Source organism: Tachypleus tridentatus, chromosome 2 (genome assembly GCF_004210375.1).
Source record: "Tachypleus tridentatus isolate NWPU-2018 chromosome 2, ASM421037v1, whole genome shotgun sequence".
NCBI classification, from domain to species: domain Eukaryota; kingdom Metazoa; phylum Arthropoda; class Merostomata; order Xiphosura; family Limulidae; genus Tachypleus; species Tachypleus tridentatus.
In genome coordinates this window covers 94,643,961-94,665,674 of record NC_134826.1, presented here as the reverse complement: position 1 = coordinate 94,665,674, position 21,714 = coordinate 94,643,961, and the positions used below count along the sequence as shown (strand labels likewise).

The 21,714-nt window shown below is 33.6% G+C and overlaps 1 protein-coding gene across 2 annotated transcripts in view; it reads left to right on the top strand.

Moving 5' to 3' along the window:
• The first annotated feature begins 547 nt into the window (after positions 1 to 547).
• The window catches only part of LOC143244592 (septin-2-like), an 88,410-nt gene continuing 67,243 nt past the window's right edge, over positions 548 to 21,714 (top strand). Inside the window, exons 1-2 of one of the 2 annotated variants that reach the window (XM_076489556.1) lie at positions 548 to 638; positions 17,844 to 17,948. In XM_076489556.1, coding sequence (XP_076345671.1) covers positions 17,937 to 17,948 — 12 coding nt within the window. In that variant the 5' untranslated portion in view covers positions 548 to 638; positions 17,844 to 17,936. Of the gene's footprint in view, positions 639 to 17,545; positions 17,583 to 17,843; positions 17,949 to 21,714 lie in introns of those variants that run through there. The other variant, XM_076489555.1, reaches the window with a different exon arrangement.

Genomic DNA, 21,714 nt, shown 5'->3' with positions numbered 1-21,714 from the left:
ATACATCTCTAACGGTTTTCATAGCCAATAATTTATTCGATAATATTTGAACAACTCTCCACCAAATGTAAAGCAATTGTTTAGAAAAAGTTAGTAATATGTAGCAAAACATAAAGTTATGTTAACTTGATTAAAAGTAGTTAAAAGGTGGTACTTCTATTGTGATACAAAATTTACTTACAGTGTAGAATGACCCATTACTGTAACTAGTTATATTCGCGAATATCGGCTAATTGCGGCCATTGAAGTTGGTTATCTGATCACATGATTCAAAATGTAATGTACTTCAATGCTTATATGTATATCATATTGACTTATTGGGTATCAACATTTCCCAAACACAGGAACCTATCCAAATTGAATATCACTAACTACGTTTGATACCGCTTTTGCTTGATATTTATAGAGCATGCGCGCAAACGCAGATTTTTCGACGAATAATAAATTATTGATTAGTTGAAGTGTAAATCGAATCACAACTGGGATATTGTAGCCTTTAGATTACGAGGTTGGAACTTTCAAGGTGATAAGACTAAAAGGGTTCGTTGATCAATCCATCCAACTTGAGCCAAACCTCTAAGTCTAAGAGTAAATAAGTGTTTTTCTTAAGAAACAAACTGACGTTATGCACCGATCCGGTAAGTTTTTGCTTCACTTTTTTATTCTTTTACCTGGATGTAGAAGATATTTACTTATTTCTCTCAGTGACTTATTGTTAATAGCGAGGTTTAGGGCTCAGGTTACAATAGTTGCTTAAGTAAATGTAGCATTATTATTTCAAGGGAGGAAATAGCTCAAACAGATTTTTTTTACTCGTCTTCATATTCGTTCAGTCGAAAAGAAAAGTTGTTAACGTTTGAAATACTGAGTACCGGAACTAATATTTTAAGTACTAATACCGGGACCTGTCTGAGCTTCTTTGTTGTTTTTTAATCTTAAACGTAGATTTTATTTTGAGAATATAACTCCTGGTTTACATGAATATCTATTTACACAAACCAGTTCAAAAAAGCCTTCCGGAATTATGCTTGCTACTCCTCCTTCTAAGTCCGTTATTACCTGTATATGTATGTATAATACTTTAGCAGTTTGAATAAACGTATCGTATGCATAACATCTTCAGACAATCTAATACAAAATGGTAGAAAAATGTATAATATTCTTAAACAATAAAACGATTAAATGTATTCAGTTTTTCATGTTTCACTAAAAAGTACTTTGTATTTAGAAATTTGGTAAAAGTTGATGTTTTTAAATAAATTTAACACGAAAATGACATATTTACATGATGAGGTATCGCTTACATTTATTGGGTCAGTTATACGTGTATGGACTTAAAACGCTAAAATCCAGGGCTCGATTCCAACTGGTAGAGACAACAGATAGCTACTCTGGCTTTTCCCTGAATCAAACAAAAGCTTTACATAAACATTTCGTATTACAATTACTTTTCATGCAATTTTTAGGTATCTAAGTATAAGCCTATACGAGAAATTATGGTTTAAACTCCTGAAAACTAGCCAAGATGTCTAACACTTCTGAAAAACAAAACAATTATGTTACTACATATGCTATCTTCTCAGTTTGTCCTAATCAGATTCAACAGTTAGAGATGTGTGAACATAGCATTTAATATCTATCTTTTTTCATTTCCCTCCCATAAGTCTAATGGAGAAATATCAGTAGTTTGCGTGATTTTTATCAGAAATGTTAGCGCATAACTCTCTGCATTTGTTTGGTAACGTAAGTTACATAGATTCATTGTTAAAAAAAAGATAATTGTCTAAATGGCAACAAATTATATGTATGAACGGAACGGACTAAATATAAAAAAAAAGTAATTACGGAACGAAACTTGATACGTTCATTCACGGAAGAAAAAATAAAATAAAAATAATAATAAACCACGTTTAAAATTTTGTACCCGTATTTCTTTAGCTCTAATATGTGTATTTCTTTCTTGTATATATCTACACACTATCTGCTGCGTGCTGTACCATTTTACTTTTGTTCGTGTAATTAAACCACGTTGATCTGTCATCGTTGCAGAGGTGAGTGATAAACAACCCCTGTTCGTGTTTTTTATCATAAAATAGAAAAACAAAAACGATGCAATGATAATTTATGTTTTTAGCATGTTTTCTTGTCATAATAATTGTATAAGTGATTACGTAAAACATTTTAAAAATTGGTTTGTTTGTTTTTTATTTTCGCGCAAAGCTACATGAGGGCTATTTGAGCTAGTCGTCCGTAATTTAGTAGTGTAAGGCAAGAGGGAAGGCAACTAGTCATCACCACCCACCGCCAACTCTTGGGCTAGTCTTTTACTAACGGATAGTGGGATTGACTGCGCATTGTAATGCCCCCACGGCTGAAAGAGCGAGGATGTTTGGTATGACGAGGATTCGAACTCACGGCCATCGAATTACGAGTCCAGTGCCTTAACCACCTGGCCATGCCGGGCCTTTTAAAAATTGGTACTATATCAGAGTGTCGTGGTGCTCTAATGTATACCATGTATGTTAGGTTAGCATTCTAAGAATATGAATGTAAGAGTCCGTGGTTAACGACCTGTTGCCGCAAAAGCACGATTCAAATTTTGGAGCCTTAAGTGCGCTACACGAGTGGCGAATAAATCCTGATTTTAATCAACAAGACTAACCCAAGAGTGGCGATATCAGTTCAAAGTTAGGAATTGCTATATTCAGATAGCTAGTTCTCTGTGCAGCTTTGCGCGGAATTTTTAAAGAAATAATAAACTTCTGGTGTAAAATGATGACAGATCACCTTAACATATTGCCAGCTTCTGGTGCAAAATGATGACAGATCATGTAAACATATTACCAATATTTGGTGTAAAGTAGTGACAGACCATGTTAATATATAGTCATTTCTGATGTGAAATGATGACAGATCATTTTAACATAGTCATTTCTAGTGTAAATGATGACAGGTCATGATAACGTATGGCAAACTTCTGATGTTAAATGATGGCAATCGTGTTAACAAATAATAAATTTCTGGTGTAAAAAATGATAGATCACAGATATAGCTAGCTTCTGGTGTAAAATGATGACACTCAATTTCTTTAAAGTCTTCCCTTTCATTTTGGTGGTTTTTTAGATTATGTCGAAGTTGTGGTTGCATAAGTCTCTGATTACCTGTCTGTCTGTTTACTTATAAATACTCTTTGTTTCTTTAATTTTGTGTAAAGCTAGTCGAGAATTATCTGCGCTAGCTATCTTTAAGTTTGAAGTGAAAGGCTGGAGGGAAGACACCTAGTCAACACTACTGATCGCCAGCCAGTTTTTGGGCTACTCTTTACCAACGAATAATAATGTTACGAACGTAACATTACAAAGCTCCAACGCTTAAAGATAGAAAATGTTTGCTGACGGGATTCGATCTTAGAAATTGCATTTCGAGCGCCATAACCACCAAGTCCACGTAAAGACTGAATTCTGGTGGAAAATTTGTGTACGCTCATATTTTATGTCGAATTAATGGTTCATCTTCATTAGCAGTGAGAGAAAAATAAAGTTATTACATACTGTTCTGTGTTATCGCGTTGTGCTTTTGCCAGTGTTACGTATTATAATTTATCTCGGACGAGTTTCTACTTTTATGTATTACGATATAGCTTGATATTATAATTTTAATTTAGAAGTTAATTGAATGTTTATATATATCAAATTTACGATATTTGCCAACAAGATTGATACACAGTCTTATTTTTTTACACATATATGTTTTAATATACAAACAATAATACAGCTTGTTATAACGGTTATTATAAATAATGATTTATGTACAAAGGTTTCACAAACGTACGAACAATACTGAGTCTTCAATCCGGTCTGTAACTGAATATTTTATCTACAGTTCATGATAAGTAAATTAGCTTCGAGTTATATCAGTGCAGTTTACTTAACGGGTAGTTAGCTAGCTCACTATTTTTGGCTGGTTTCCCACACCATTTACAAGCTGACTTTTCACCGACGAAGATATCTAATGTTCTTGAAGAAATATTAATGTCTGAAGTTAATTCTGTAAAGTTAAACGGCTTATAATGTTTGAAATCTGTAAACGTTCCTGGTCAAATATTTGTAATTTCCCGACTGATAAGCGTTTATCACAGTTATAGCTTCAGAGTTTTATAGTATACTAATTGTAGCAAACCAACAATACAAACTGTCTCTCCGCACTGCGTTGGTTACCTTTTATAAGCTTGAGAGGAGATTTTTTTCTAGAAATTTCAGTTAAGGCAACAATATTGGTATTTACGTACACACATCGTACATAATTGATTCTTACGCTCGAGAACCTTCTACAAAATTTAGGGAATAGGCGGGAATTTCACAACACACATTTAACACTTGTATGTACTTCTAAATATAAATTTAACTAGAATAAACATCGATATTAAAATTAATATATAATATAAAATTCGTTACAATTGCTATGCTTATCTTGTTTCTACTTTCATGGCATCAATGTTAATTTTGTTATATGTTATTTCACCACCTATAGATAACGCTACATTCATGATGGTTTTCTTATTACCTTAAGTTTCGCATTTCGTTATCAAATAATAATGCACATGTGTGTGTAGTGATGTATTTTAAACACAGTAAAGAATATAAAAGTAAATCAAAAAAAGGTTTTATTTTGAAATATTCTTTAGCATTAGTGTTGTAATTTCTCACATTATTGGCGCAGTAAAATATACCTAAAGTGAAGTTTTCATAATGTTACAAGATTTGTGGAACTTCGAAATAAGTACAGATTAGCAAAAATTCACATTTTCCTTCATGTTAAGATTGTTTACAAATATATTCTGTTTATAAATAAAGACTTAGTAACGCTGATATTTGAATGAACATAACAACATTCCTCATATATTAGAGCAAAGCTAAAAATAATCACGACTCAGGGGCGTAGCCAAGGGGGGGTTGGGGATTAACCCCCTGGACCCAAACTTTTTAGACAAGTTCAGTTGCCACCTGTGAAGTTTCATAAAGATCCGTGATTGCATGGCAGATAATTTCACACACAACAAATGGTAAAATGCAAATTTCTGATTGAACACTTTTAATACAGCAAGTTTTGTCAGAACTAGAGAAATACAATCGAATATCTATGAAAGGTCTAACGCCTGTTCGTTCTTGCCAGGACATCTGCAACACAGTTTGGTTCAACTTTAATATCACGGTGAATGTATAATGAGGCCAGACCATTCAATCGATTTTCAGTGGTGGTATTTCTCAAATACATTTTGAGTCTTTTGAGAGTTCAAAACGAACGCTCTACTGAGCTCGTTGACACAGGCAGCGTGGCAACTACTTTCAACGGTCTAGAAATGACTGGGAACATTTCTGCATTGCACATTGCATATGCATCTATGACATTTTTTGGTCTGTTCTTCGCAAGTGATTTTTACCAAACCCTAAGTTCACCTACTGCAGCTAGTGAAGTGCTGTCAATGTCAACCTTGTATATATTGACCAACTCTTTAATTTGGTCACATTGTTGTGCTGTAGGTTCTGGCCTTTCTGTGGTAGATCCTGATGGTAGTAGACACATGCAGTTTGTAAGAAGAGTTTTGTGACTGGACAAACGGTCACATATTTGTGAAAGAAAGTGATCAACAAATGGTATAAATACAACAATACGAAAGTACTCCTCAGGGCTAGTGGTTTGTGGGTTAGCATGGTACATCTGTCCTTTAGTCTGCCTCGGGTGGGGCAGAGACCTTTCAAACTTTTTTTTTCGATTCAGGTGCTTTATTATCCATCGAAAGAGCCAAAATGTGCTTTCGTTTGGGTGTATTGAGAAAGTTTTCAATGCTAGAAATTACTCCCATGCAATTTCGCACAGGAACTTCTTTACAAGCATCAGAAATTGTCAAGTTTAGGGAATGGGCACTGCAGTGTACATAGGGTGCAAGTGGGAATTTATCAGTTATGTGTCTCTGGACACCATTGAATTTCCCACTCGTAGAGGCAGCACCGTCGTACCCTTGTCTTCGCAGGTAAGCCATGTCAATACCATATTTTGTCAGATTGGTTATGATAACATCAGCCAGGTTTCTGCCTATCACATCATAAACAGGTATAAATTGGAAAAAATATTCTCTCTTTGCAACAGAGTTGTCATTGGCATGCAAATATCTAACACACAGCGAAAACTGTTCAATGCCTGAAATATATGTTGTTTCATCAACTAATATTGAGAAACACTTTGCAGCATTAACTTTGTTGACCAAAGCATCAAGAACGTGAGTATTACAGGCGTTGATGATTTCATTTTGAATATGAGGACTCGGATACATAGCATTCCTCTTTGTACTTTTAAGGCTTGCTGAAAGCTTGACATCACCCTTTGCCCTGTAGCGCAAAGTTGCCCGAAAATTCCCATCATTATTGATGGGCTCCTCATCAGTTTCACCAACAAACATTGGACCAGAATCATATTTTCCCCTCAAAGCTAAACCCTGTCTCCCACACAGCAATACAGTGTCAATAATAGGCATTAAATATTGCCGGTTCTGTTCAATTTCTTGCTTGTTAGTTGCATCAAGCTGCAAGTGTACAAATGAACTTGTGTTTACGATCTGTAGAAAATTGTTTGCTCTTTCTTCGCTGTCTTGGTGGTACTGTTTCAATTCATGTGCCTTGAAATCTTCAACAGCCTTCTTCCAGTTTGTGTATGGAAATTTTACTAGTTGTCTCAATTTCTGGTTTCCAACACCAGCACCATCAGGAGCAAAAAGACAGCAGTACTTGCAGAAAGCACCCTTTGCATGTTGACTGTAGAGTAGCCATCTCCACTGTGAAAGCCAACGATGCTGAAAACGCAGCTTTCTTCAACCACACTGGGGAAAAACATAATCACTCCCTGGGTTCCAGGCATTCTCAAGAAGGCATTTTTTGGTTTTAACGTTTATCTAAAAGAGACAGAAAGACATAGTTCTAATTAAGTTATTTTGCACATAGGAAAGTTTGTTATGAGAGTACAATAACCTCGAAGAGAAAGTCTTAGAGCTGTACTTCACAGAGCAGGCCTAACATCCTGTGGCTGTAGGCCTACAATCACTAGCAGCAATAAATATTTAGTCTAAAACTCATCAGAGTGTTTGCATGATTTTTAATACAAAATTCATATAATGAGGAGTCGACTTACCTGTTTACCAATGCTGAGATTATCAGAAATGTAATTTGCAATGTCCCAGACTGGACCTGAGGTGGTAGTGGCAGCAATGGTAGAAGGCCACGGTTATGGCTCTGACAATTCAGTTGACAATTCTGATTTAACCTGGTTGGCTGTAGCAGATTGATCACGTTCAGCCTCATGAATGGGTTTAAAGAAACCATGCAGTGTCTTTTGCTTTTTCAGGCTTGACAGAGCGAATGATTGTTTATCGCAACTTCTGTTTGTCAACGTCACATTCACAGTACCGTTGGCGCCATCTATAGTAAATGATTCACTATAGATGGCGCCAATGGCACTAGGTTACTGCCATGGTGCTACCAGCCTGCCACGGTGCCACCCTCTGTTTATTTGTGAAGTTAATTCTTGAAATCCAGGGAATCTGAACATACACTGTCTATGATATTTGAATACAGATTATAGACACTATACATATATTTTGCACTCTCCTGAGTGACTCTATATTTTATATGTTGATGACAGGACTGTGGGCCTACTTTGCTGAGCCTGATAACTTTTAGTTATATATTATATATATAGGCCTATATATTTATTTATGATTAAAGACAAACACCTCAGTGTGCCATTTTGAAATTTGCCAAAAAGGTGCATAATTGAGGCTTTTCTTTTATGTTTTTATTAAAAAATTTCCCCCGGAGGCATGCCCCCGGACCCTCCTAGCATGGCTTCGCGCCTGCGGCGCTTGCATTAAGCACTCAAAGCCCCAAAATAGCCATTTCTGGCTAAGCCTCTGAATCACGTAATTTATTATTTTAATATATGACAGTTTCGTTAATATGCAAAAAATCCCTGTTTGCCTTAAGAACTCGATCAATAAAAATCACAGAAACATACGTACAATACAAAATATCAAGTAAAGAACTGACGACAGGATATTGCTGTTAACACGGTGGATTAAAAAAGCGGAGTTGCACGAAAAGACAAGAATTACAAACAAATGCATTTTTTAATGGTTTGAAGAAACTCATCCATAGACAAACAAAGACAAAATTAAAAATAACAAGATTTTTAAAGTTATTACTGAGGCTGCTTTATTAGCTTATCTTCAGATATTTAAAGAATTTGGTCATTAAAAAACCCGCAAGATGTATGTTTAGAGGCGTACTTGAAATAATTTCATTTTTTAGTCAGTTTTGATTATTATATCGCGATAAATAATAAGTTGAAAATTAACACTCTTAATAAGAGGAGTGAAAGATATAACTGAAAACTTCCTTATTGTATTCAACCGTGCACAAATTTCGTTTTGCTAAATAAAACGTTAGTCTATATATGAACGAATTTGAACTTTAGCAGAACTCCCGGTATCACAGTGGTGGAATATAAGGTTTAATATCTCATCAATGTACCCTTCTTTTGGAGAAGAAAAGTATTGTTCCACCCAAACGTGATACATTTTTAGATTACCCATGTACTAGTATTATTTTAATACAATTAAGTCCAGTATGGCAAGTGAACAGTTATTACTTATAAAACGGAAAGGAAATGTAAATGCATAGTTTGAAAATTGTGCAGTGATGAATAGTAAAACCGTCGACATGTATGGTGATAAGTAACTGTTATTAAACTCGGAGGAAGAACGCATCGTGTATCGAATTATATTAAAAATGATTATTTTAACTTTCGTAGAAACCTTAGCAACTATTAAGATGATAGCCAAAGAACAACGGTTCAGTAATTCCTGTCTCTTCTTTTATCTCTGTGACATCACGTGTCACGTTATCTCTAAAAATTAACGAGAAAATAAAGCTACAAAATTATTTCTTTTTATTTCTGGTTTGTCTTTTGTGTTAAGGAAGGATCTTCCCCAGACTTACTTATTAAAATATCTTAGCATGTTTTCTTCATTTAAAATATTACAGTAGCTCGAGATATGCATCTAACTCTCAGCAAAGTAATTCATCCGTGAGTGGTTTTTCGCTGAAGATTCACGCGCATTTCTCATTTGATCATAACCGGTTAAAATTCTTCGAAAGCCACTTGGCATTTAAAGAGAAAATTAACTAATCTTTTTCTTAGTATTTATGTTTGATCAGATAAAAAATGTAAACAGCGACCATCTCCAAATGTCAGTGAAAAATATATTTAACAAAAAAGAAAATTAAACTTGAGAAAGATAGAGGGAATTTAAAAGCTACGATTTAAAGTTTAGTTTTAAGTGAAATAGGCCCGGCATGGCTAGGTGGTTAGGGCGCTCGACTCGTAATCTTAGGGTCGCGGGTTCGAATCCAGATCACACCAAACATGCTCGCCCTTTCAGCTGTGGGGACGTTCTAATGTGACGGTCAATCCCACTATTCGTTGGTAAAAGAGTAGCCCAAGAGTTGGTAGTAGGCGGTGATGACTAACTGCCTTCCGTCTAGTCTTACGCTGCTAAAGTAGGAACGGCTAACGCAGATAGCCCTCATGTAGCTTTGCGCAAAATTACAAAAAACAACAACAAACAGTCGTTGAAAATTCAAACTCATTTCTAACCACGAAAGCCACCTAACGATTAAGAGGGAAATTAACGAGTATTTCTTTGAGGTTTGAATTAAAAGAAGAATCACATTCGGTGATTGCTAACTTAAAATGCAGAATATTTTTAATAAAATAAAAACAGGAGTTTGTTTATTGTGAATTAAAAACAATTGTTGTATCGTGACCAAAATAGTAGAAAAAAATGATGAAGTGGGAACGACATGGTAATAATAAATTAAATACGGTTTAAAACTGTATTCGTATATTCACAGTTTGGAAATGACAGCGTTATCGAATCGAATCTCTCATATAGTTTAATATACTGCAGCCAAATATGATGCGTAAAATAAAGACAAAAGAATAATACATAGACATATGAATGCCATCATTTGACGTACTTTCCATGACTGAATTGTAAGTAAATATCACGAAATTAATAACTGTTCCCGTGTACATACACGCGTACGAGATTTGTGCAACTTAATATTTCACACCAAATGAAAACATAACTGGAAAGTATACAATTAAAATAGAAAAAAAGACAATAAATATTGCTTTAGCTTCCTTATAATTCCTTCAAAATATAGTCAGGTTTGACTTGCACATATACGGAATTGATAAGTAAAATGACGTAACACCTCATCCACGTTTGAAATATATATTTATAATGCGGATTTATATATATATATAACACTAAGCCGTTTCATTCAAGCTTATTATATTGTGATATGACTTTTTATGTTACTAATGTAATGTGCAAACATTATAGAGGTCATTGTCTTCTTGCATTTTACTATATCTCTTTAATTTAATGAGGGAGAAGTTTTGCTGATGGTCCCAGTGTTCTTCGTATCTCCTTACTTTTTAATTGACTGCTGTATGCAAAGAACATATTACGTATTTGAAGCACTGTCGTTGTTTGTTGTCCTCATTTAACTAAATCAAAATTATTGAACTCTGATTTTGAGCATTTTAAGCTTACAAATTTATGGCTGAATCACCATGGACTAGATAAACTAGTCAGAAAAAAAAGTATAATAGAAAGCAGTATAAAACAAATTACATTGTGGAATATTTTTAATATTCAAATCACTTTATTCACTTGAAGGGAAAGTCATTCGAATGACGTATTATTTGACCACGTGATGAAAGCGTCATCCTGAAATATCGTGCAAATAAATGTTTTTTCGAATATTTAATATCCCGCTATATCATAACGAATGATAAATCTACTGTTCTGTTGAGATATAATCCTATTAAAAGGTCGTCTTGGTACTTTTCGATGATGTTAGCTTCCAAACTGGACCTGAAAATCAAATGAAGTTGTAAGAATAGTATATTAATAAAATTGTTTTGTAATACATAAAGTTAACAACTTCTCAAAACTTTCGACAAAAGCAATAATTAATTAAATATATCTAGAGAAACAAGCCTTTTAAATTCTCAACTGCCAAACACGAAAAATAAGTTTTTGTGTTCGAGTTGACAGGAATATTCTTACAGAACCCATGTTGTTTGTATGAAAACGTAGTTATTACGATTCAGATGAAGTCCACTATTGCTATGTTTTCTACATTTCATATTATGGAACTGGAAAGTAGAATCAATAAAATTAACGGTATATGTCATGTGTAACACAATGTATAAACTGTCTAAGTAATTGAAGAATCTCTGTTCGCCAGTCGTGTTGCTATGGAAGATTGTTTATCTGTCAGATAAGCATAATAACGTCTTTTTAGAACTGTCACTCTTAAAACTAAACTGCAGAAAAAGTCATATAAAAACCTGTGACACACGAACCCGTGTACAATGGTTATTGTCACGACCACGTGAAGATTCTGATGGTATAGATGGTGCAGGAAGTTTCGACATTCAACAAAGGTTGGTTACAGCAAAAGTTCAGATCTGTGGGCTACTGTGACGTACGAAAGGATACAGTTTTGAATGAAACTTTTAGCTACAGACGACAAATAGAGAAGAGAAAAGCCCTTGTTCCTTAATAAGAATTTAAACTAAAACAGCAGCCTTTTATATTTGACAGTTACCAGAGGTTACGTTTTAAGTGGCATTGGAACATAAAAATGTTTTTCTTTGACAATTTCTAGCGCTACTAAGCCACCTGTAAGCCTATCGTGTTTCAGGCATCTCGAGTTAAGAGCGCGGATTTTGTTTTTCGCGAAGGAATGTAGCAAAACAAAATTAATTAAGCCGATTATTCGCCTAGACATGTCAGTAATTGTGACTAAACATTAAGCATTCATTTCATATAAACATAGTTGAAAAACATATAATTTCATACATCCAAAAATGTATCAGATTCTTAAGTTTACTGCCTCTTGTATCAAGAATAAAAATATAATAGAAAATAGTTAACAGCTATTGAATACCATAGAAAAATATATCAGTTATGGTCTCATATACCGAAATTTGAAATTAGTAAATTTTTGATAGAGGCCTAATTATTTAATTTTTTTAGCATGCCATGATTGTTTCTACGGTTGCTCTATTAGAAAGTGGTAAATTTTGTAGAGTTCACGAAACAATAAATTAGGTACTATGCGCACGAGATCTGATTAGATTACATTTGAAATATTTTGAGTTATTATTAGAAGTAAAATCAAGGAAAAGTAAAACCGTTGTCAGAAGATTTAATAAGTATAATTCCTTTCCAAAATGCAATCAAGAAAAATTCTTATAAAGGCTAGGTCAAAATAAAGACTTAACCAAAACCAATTAAAAAAGTGTTAAACAAGATCAGTGTCTAGGGGGTGTTTTTTTTATTTTTGAATTTCGCGCAAAGCTACACAAGGGCTATATGCGGTAGCCGTCCCTAACTTAGTAGTGTAAGACAAGAGGGGAGGCAGCTAGTCATCACCACTCACCGTCAACTGTAGGGCTACTCTTTTACCAACGAGTAGTTGGATTGAGCATCACATTATAACGCTCCCATGGCTGAAAGGGCGAGCATGTTTGGTGCGACGGGGATTCGAACCCACGACCCTCAGACTAGAAGTCGAGCGCCTTAACCACCTGGCCAAGCCGAGCCAGGGGGTGTTGATATGACAAAGAGACTAGACAACCTTAGAGACTGTGAATTACGGTTTGTAATGACTACAAAGATAATAATCAATTAGAATAGTGAAAGGTAATAGTTTTGAAATTCATGTTCTAAACTTATAACTACGAACCACTACCGTTTTTTTGTAAATATATTTTTTAAATTACATTTCTACAGTACTTATCAATTTCAGTGGAGTCAAAATAAGTATGTATGCTCGAGAAAATAATCTACACACTATTTTCAGCCTAATGTGTTTGTATTTTACAGTTCCTAGTTGTGGGCTTGAAAATATAATCGTTGCATTTTGATGCAACATTGTTTTTGTACTGTTTTGACGATCCCTATTCTCCCCTTTTAAATTAACAGTTTTTACTGAGCTTTTTTCTTAAGTTTTTATGTGTAGTAAATTTTAAGCTTCATACGTGTATACACGTTCAGCTGAATGTTACATGCTTTTCAACAGTTTATTGCTGCATTGACTCCTCTCCCCCTTCCGTCCAAACGCTACATTGAAGTTATTCAAAATAAATAACAATTGCGTAACAAAGAGTAAACACGCATTTTTATGCAACTTCAATAAACAAAATGTACATTTGTTCTCAAAGGACCCTCTTGAAGGTAAAGATGGATCATCACAGATTTAAAGACCATCTTCTATCAGTTTCGCAGTGTAATGTAACAAAAAACGAGAATTAACAAAGCAATCTCATCAAACCTGAATAATGTTTCTTCTAAAATAATATAACACATATCAATTAATGCAATGTAAACATACTTCGTTAATCAGTGATGTCGAGAAACCCACTTGTTGAGAAATTTATATGCAAAAACGGCTCGTTTGGGTTGAGAAAATATTTTACATAGAAGAGCGAACAACGTTTCGACCTTCTTCGGTCATCGTCAGGAACCTTGTCTTTTAAAGTAATTATTTATAGAGTCAGGTGCTTGAGGTTTCGCGTAAACATGCGTTTCATACGAATCGAGTACAAAAACAGCCGCTGATAACAGGATTGCATCTAATATATGTTTATAACAATGTAAGTCAGCGTCCAGTAAAAAAATAATCAATTTTTAAGTAGGTAATGGACACTTGCAGCGTTTCATATACTATATATATTTAGATTTTGGTGCAAAATACCCAGATGATTTTACTGTATGTTTGTAAAACAATAATATTAATAATGATATGAACAAATGGGCAAATTTTGATTTTGTCTCACAACCGTGAAATCGCTTATTATCCTCATTATCAATATTTAGGTGGTCTTAAATGTTCAAAAGGAAGGTTTAGGGTGTTGTAACAAGAACAATTCTGTCTTTAAGGTGTTTTTGCTCGAATGTTTTATAACCGTTTTGAGCAGATTTCTGTGTTGATCCCTATTATGAACCACTGTCGTGGTTCATGATTTACGCGCCAAATTGCTTGCAGGTCCATCCCATTTAATGACCTTTTGTCTAGTAACATATGAATCATACACACACAGAAAATAAATACCACAGTATTGCAGTTATTTCCACTGATTACTGTTGGGATCCCTATATATTTTACATAGAATATTGTAATTTCATCCAGTTTTGTTGGTTAGTCTATGCACTGAGTGTTGTACATTGTAAGGTTATAAAAGTATCCAATACGATGCAATAATTGGACCCCATCATTATGAACGGCATCAAAGCAAGTTGGCAGTTTTTGGTGATGTAATAGGACAATTATATTCCATGTTTTTCTTTTGATGTTAATCTTTGTATAATGCAATAACACTGTCAATCTTTATTGTAAAGCAATAGTTGATATGACATCAGTATTAATATCTTACATTCCTTCCATAGTTTTACGTGTTTTGTAAATTTATTATATCTAGTAAATATTTTGTTAATGTTCTGATCTGTTTTGGTAGTTTTTTGTTATCAGAAGTTAATGAGTAATGAAAAATGTGATGTAAAATGCATTTCAAATAAAGGCTACACGTCCGTAGTCTAGGCTTAGCTACTGCAAGTTTTGATAGACATGTGCTTTATGATGTCTTAGGTACTTTCTATAATTTTCAAAAAGTCATTTAATTCCACTGAAAACTCTCTAGGCTTTATTCTGACTATATAGCCATTATAAAGTCTGATAAGATAATCTGATTATAGTTATGGTGAAGAACACTGCATAGACTACTTTCTTCAGATATTGTGACTGTTATCTGATTATGAAGAGTGCTGATATTCTGAGTATCATCTGATCACCAGAACTGTAGATTATGTTATATTCAGTTATCTGTATATTATCTGATCATCATGAATGTTTAGACGATGATATCTTAGTGTATTGTGAATTGCTAAAAGTGTTGTGATGCAGCGGTAAGATATAAGGGTCATATCGTGAAGCAGTGATGCGATTGTATCGATATATAGTCTGATACACAAAATTTGGCAAGTTTTCAGGAGACATCACAAGCCTTTTGTATAGGAGAAATCAGAATTTCCAAAAAAAGTATTTTTGTTAAAAATTAATTATTGAATAAAAAAATATGAGTATTGAGTACTAACTGTTGTCTTTATTTATTTTATCAAAACATTACATAGAAAGCAACATAAATTAACAATAACAAAATAGATGGACAGGTGTTAACTTTTTTAAATTTTGTTTCTCTTGTTAGCTGCCATTTAGTTGATCAAATCTGAACATGTAAAAAGCACTTTAAAGTGTAAAATACTTAAATAAGACTGTGATAGTAATATACATAATAAATTACAGACAAGACTGCCAAACTTTCTAACAAACCGTTGGTAAAACCTCTATATCTAGATATGTATCGTATCGACTACTGTGATGAGAATTGCACTCCTCGTGAATACTGTCTAATTTTGATTAAGACTGGTGAAATTTGTCTGTCTTAGGACAATCTGAATTTTACGTGATCATTATAATGTTATAGTCTGCACACTATTAAGATATTCTGGACATCATCTTATTATACTATCTTCAGATAATTTGAATATTATATGATCATAACTGAAAACTCATAGAATTTGTCTTCTGGATATTGCAATCAGTATCTGTTCATGAAGACTTTCAAAATGTACTTTTTTTTTTCAGCAGCTCTTAATATTATATGATCATGAAAACTGTGTGGGCAGTAATATCTTCATGTATCCCGAATTTTGTCTGATCACGATTAAACACGTGATACATAACATATTTAAGAATAACAAATAAACTTGTTAATCCAACTTATTGGTTAAACTAATAAAACAAAAACCCTCATAAGCCTGCCCATAAAATTCATATAGGCATCAAGCTTTCGCTTAAACTCATTTAAATTTACTGTTTCCATAACATCCAAAGCTAACCACTCTGTTAGAAAAAAAACTGTCTTAGTTGAAGATATCTCCTACCTTGCCAAAATTTATATTTGTGTTCTACAATGTTACAAAAAACATGATGCATCAACGCTATCATTCCCTTAATTTTAAATATCTTAATCAGATCCTTTCTTTTTTTTTTGCAAGAGAAAATAATCCAAGTAATTCTAACCTGTTCTTGTGTGATAACCCCACCGTCATAGGTGCCATTCTAGTAGCTCTCCTCTGAATCATTTGCAATAATTCAATGTTCTTCATAAGGTAAAGGTCCCACAACAGAACACAATACTCCAAATATAGCCTTACTAGTATTTTTGCTACTTTTTGCTACTAGGTTCTTTGTTTGAAGTTATTCTAACTCGTATGTAGTTATCGCATAAAAGTCACTTTTAAGGATCTTAGAAAACTGTAAAGAATAATTCGTCATTTATAGCACTGCTGAGCAACACTTTGAAAACAATAAGAGTTTATTTATCTCTTGTAATGGAATTACTGTTGTACATTTATTTTAGTGCCTAGGCTTGTTTATGTATAGTTTTCCTTTTTTTTTTTTTGCATGTGACGTATGTTCTTGGTTGTGTATTGCACATGTCCTGTCTGTTCTCCAAATTGGCAAAACGTTCTTGAAAGTTAAAATCAATAGTATTTATTTACGAAGAATAAATATTATTAGACAGCTACAGTCAGTGTGCTATAGGCCAAAGAAGCTATTAATCGGATAACTACAGAATTTGACCAGGAACGCTTAGATTTCGAATACTACAAATCGCTCAACTTGAGTGAATTACTTCGGACGTTATTATTTTCACCAGAACATTAAATATCTTTGCTGGAAGGAGTCAGCTAGTACCCATTGAGAGGCCAGCCAAGAAAAAAAGATAGCGTTAGCTTAGGCGATGAAAACAATATAAACTTGGAATTAATTTGCTAGTCGTGGACCTGGACCATCGATAAAATATTTAGTTCTAGATCGGACCTAAATCTTAGTATAATTTATAAGTTTGTAAAAGTATTGTATATAAACCATCATTTGTAATAACTATTAGTAATAACTGTCATTATAGATTGTATTGTTTTAATGTTTGCATATTAAAATATATTTATGTTAAAAAAGGAAATTGTGTGTATCAATCTTATTGGCAAACAACATAAATTTCATACATATTAACATTTAATTAACTATTAAGCTCAAATTAAAATTTCTGCTATTTAAAGTAGTAGTAGGTAACATAATAAATCGGTGACTGATCCGAAATAAATTATAATAAGTAACACTTCATTCAACAAATTAGTGTACGGTGAAAAAATGCTGCTTTATTATCATTATTTTTTTTAATAACTGTATATTACTTTTATACATTTTGGTCATTAGGTGACACTGTGCACGGGAAAAGTATTACTTGTCTAGCTCTTCTCTACAAACAGTTTAAACATGGTATCTAAAATACTCCACCCTCTTCGATTTCTCAAAGCGTGATTGGTATTTCCTTTATTTGTCTATTTTTGTTACAGCACAGGCGCGAGCACTATTTGAAATACGGAGGGAACGTCTCTATGTTATTTCTTCGTAAAATTATGTAAAATTAGTAATTTTAATTGTAACTGGAAAACTGTCAAAATTGTTTCACACAGTATTCAAAAAATAAGACGTGCAAATATTTTTAAAGCAGATTTAATAAAACATAAGCGCATGCTCAGGAGCAAAAAGAAATAAATAAAAATACACGTATTATTTTTCTAGAGGACGCTATATCTAGCAGCACTAGAGTAATCGTGCAACAGGGGCCACTCGTAGCATGTAGTTAAGTTACTGCAGCAGAAGATTGCAGAAAACATGCCATCTGTGGTAAGTAATTTTGAGTAATAGTTTCTGTCTGTACGTTAACGAGTGGTAATTTGTAAGTAGTTTTGGATGTTTCTGTTAGTATATCTGGTGTAGGTTTGTAATTATTTTGTACAATATTATATACCATAATAACCGATGTTCATAGACATAAAAAAAAGCATTATGTTATTGCGGCTTAGACAAACTATTCTAACAACTGTTGCCGAATGTCGTACTTTGAATAAACCTTGAAATGCTGTCACCGTTTTGGAAGTTGAACAGCGGTTGTCATCCTTGTTAGTTATTTTTTATTTGCATTTTGGCTGTACATGAAATGTACCAGTATTGCAACACGCACGTTCCGTGGAGTTGGCGTATTGTTAAACTACTGTGAAAATGCCGAACAATGAATAATTTCCAATTTTTAATATTACGCAGTGGTTACTTTCACCGTAAATGGATGGATAATTATTGAGTGAAAATCACATTATACGTCTACAGCATGTCCTGTACTCGTCACTCGTCAGTTGTATTTTCTTGTAGAAGACAGATTAGAAATTTGCATTAAAATAAAATTCTAGTACTTTGGTAAAATAGTATAAAAACAAGAACCATTTTTAGATTTCGGTTGCAGGAGCACCGAACACATTTTGAATTGTTTCGTTCTTGTCTTGTACCATTGTTTGGCTGCTAGTTGTAAACGAAGATATTTGGCGTTAAGTACAGACGGACAGAACTTTGGAAACCAAAGTCCTGTTGTTTCTCATTTTAGTATCTTCATGTCCATAATGGGGAAGATGAAGCACATACCCTTAACATTAAACGGCCTGGACGAAATCTCGAAAGTGTAACTACTTCGCTTAATGACGAATCGTCACACGGCTTTAAGGTACAGCAACTATTATGCCCAAACTATAAGAAATGAACTTCGTCAAAGCAGTTTAAAGGCAAAAACTTGTTTTAGTTATGTTTAAAAGCTGCATATACGTAAATGCACGTTGTTGTATTTGTGAATTTTGATTAAAATAAACCGGCAAGGAGATGACTGTAAGGTGTTGACGTAACCTTTACGCACTATCTTTCGATTGAAAGTTTTGTTAAATAAACTACCAACTGTACATTTTATATAGTAAGTTAATAGGACAGTTTAAAAACTAGATGATAATGAATTGTTTGATTTCCTGTATCTTTGACATACTTCCTGCAATATGTACAACTAACCCTATATTTATGAACTAAAATCGGAGGAGAAAACATACCAGAAGACGTTCACCTGAAGTACTGAGTCAATCCTTAAAAGTATTTACTTCGACAAACAATGCCAACAACTTTTGCACTGCATGTATCTTGTTTATTCATCAAATATGTACGATTCTAATTAAAACTAGACCGTAGACGTAACTTAAAGTAGATATGCATTCTTCAATTTTTTTCTGTTTAAGTAACTTAAGTAACGTCTGGAACCTACAATATTTACTCTTATTATATTCAGTTTCTAGATGGTAATAACAATTAATAATAAAACCCTTTTTTTATAATTATACAGCATGGCAAATAAGTATGGAGGATACCAATAATGATGTACACACATGTTAACGAAAATCTGGGAATTTGATAATTTTTCCAAAATTGAGCTTCTTGTTAAATCGTTTCTTCAACAAATTAACAAATGCTACTAATCTCTGACGTAAAAATTTTGTCTTTATTTGCTTCAAATTATTCTTGATCGGTAGTGTATTAAACTTGAAGGAAACGCTGTGGGGATGAAGTCTCTTTTATTTTATTTCTTAAGTTCCGAATACCAAGTATTATTATTAGTAGTAGTAGTAGTAATAATTATTGAAACGTTTTACTTGTGTAACTGCTGCATCACCTTTTTTTATTTTTTATGCTGACATTCAGAATGATTTTCTACGGTCTAGGGCTTTCTTGATTGGATTACATCTAAGTTTTGATAATTTTTAATACATTTCTTGGCAATCTTGAGAATAATACCTTGCTCGAATACATGGAATTCTCTTAACAAGAGCCTTAATAATTGTGACCTTACATTTTTAGGTTCACGGACCTTTGACTGTCACATTACTTTTAAACTAAGTTTTGTTCAGTTTTCATAGTTGACTTTTTTCTTGATGGACCTGACTTGGTCTGATGGTTAGCATGCATGGCTGTGGGTCCGAGATTTCATTGGTTACGTCACATTGTAGCAGAAATATAAAATGCGAATCGTACACTGCTCTTTGTTGCTGTGGGTACTGAGTGACTGTAAAATCCTACTTTTCGATTAGAGTAGCCTGAAAGCTACTAGTGGTTGCTGTTGAATAGTTGCCTTCTTGCTAGGATAATTAAAGCTTAGGAACAGCTAGCCGTGATAGTACTTGAGCATTTTGTACGAATATTCGAAACAAACTAAACGTTTCATTCACGAAGTTCATACGGTAATGATAACACAAAGCAGGAGTGCTATAAACTTTTAATATAAACCACGCTATACCGCATACATAAAGTATGTTGTATGTGTGTATTGTTCTGACGAATATCGGTTGCTCTGAAACAGTTCTTTTTTTGGCATGTTTGCCATCTGGAACTACTTGGCCTATTTTCTCGTTTGCGCGCATGTGTACCAACTTGATCAGTAAATCACACACACGTGAGTGTCTCCTGAAGAGTTGCTGTGCAAAAATTCTTCTACTCTTTCTTTTTTATCGCTTTGTTACTTAACTGATCGTAGACAGCAAGGAGGTATCGGGAATAAACCTCAAGTAACATGACTTTGAATGCAAATATACAACGAGGGTACAGGTACAAAGCAATGTTGTGAAAAACAACAAAAATCCTTTTGGAATAAGAAATAAATGCAACAAATGATAATATAATTGAAATCCAGAACAGCGTTGTGTTGTAGAAAAGTGATTATTTTTTATTGCATCATTTTTGTTTCTTGCAATTTTTTTCCCATCCATGCATCAATGTACTTGAAGTAAAAGGATCTTTCGAAGAGGTTCACCTAAAAAATGCTTCAAACTAAAGAAGAGGGATTGGTTTGAGAGTGAAAATGGAATGGAGAAATGAAAAATAATTTAAATATAACGTTTTACACAAGTTATATGTACAGTTTACAATATTGGTTATACAAATTAGTTTGTGTACAAATTTTACAAACTACACTGAGTCATCTGTCTGGTGCGGAACTGAATATTTTCTTGATGTTCGCAGAGAACGATTTAATTCTATGTTGATAAACAAGTACACTTCTGTTGACGGCCAGCTAGCATGATGCACACGGAAGTTTTTCATCGACGGCAGTATCTAATGTCGTCATAGAAAGACTTAACTCCGAAGTTAATTCAGTGAAATTGAATCGTTTCTAATGTTCTAAATCTAAGCATTTGTGTTCAAATATCGGTAGTTTTCCGATTAATTAACGTTTATCACAATTATAGCTTCCGAGGTTTGTAGTACACTGACTGTAGTTAACAACAATATTCTCTCTCTCTCTCTCTCGGCGCATTCAGATTGTTTGCTTTTATATACTTGTTGGCGAGACTTGAACGTTCAACAATATTCAAATACACGCTAGTTTTTTCGTACAATGTATATTATTGATTCTTACTCTCGTTAATCTTCTACAAAAATTTAGAAAACAGACTGAACTGCGCAATACACAAACAATATAGGTTGCATGTATGAAATTGAAACAAACTCAGATATTTAAATAAATGTATGAGTAAATTCGTCACGGGTGTACCGTCACGATTAATGGGTGTATTTTGTGATTAATGAGAGT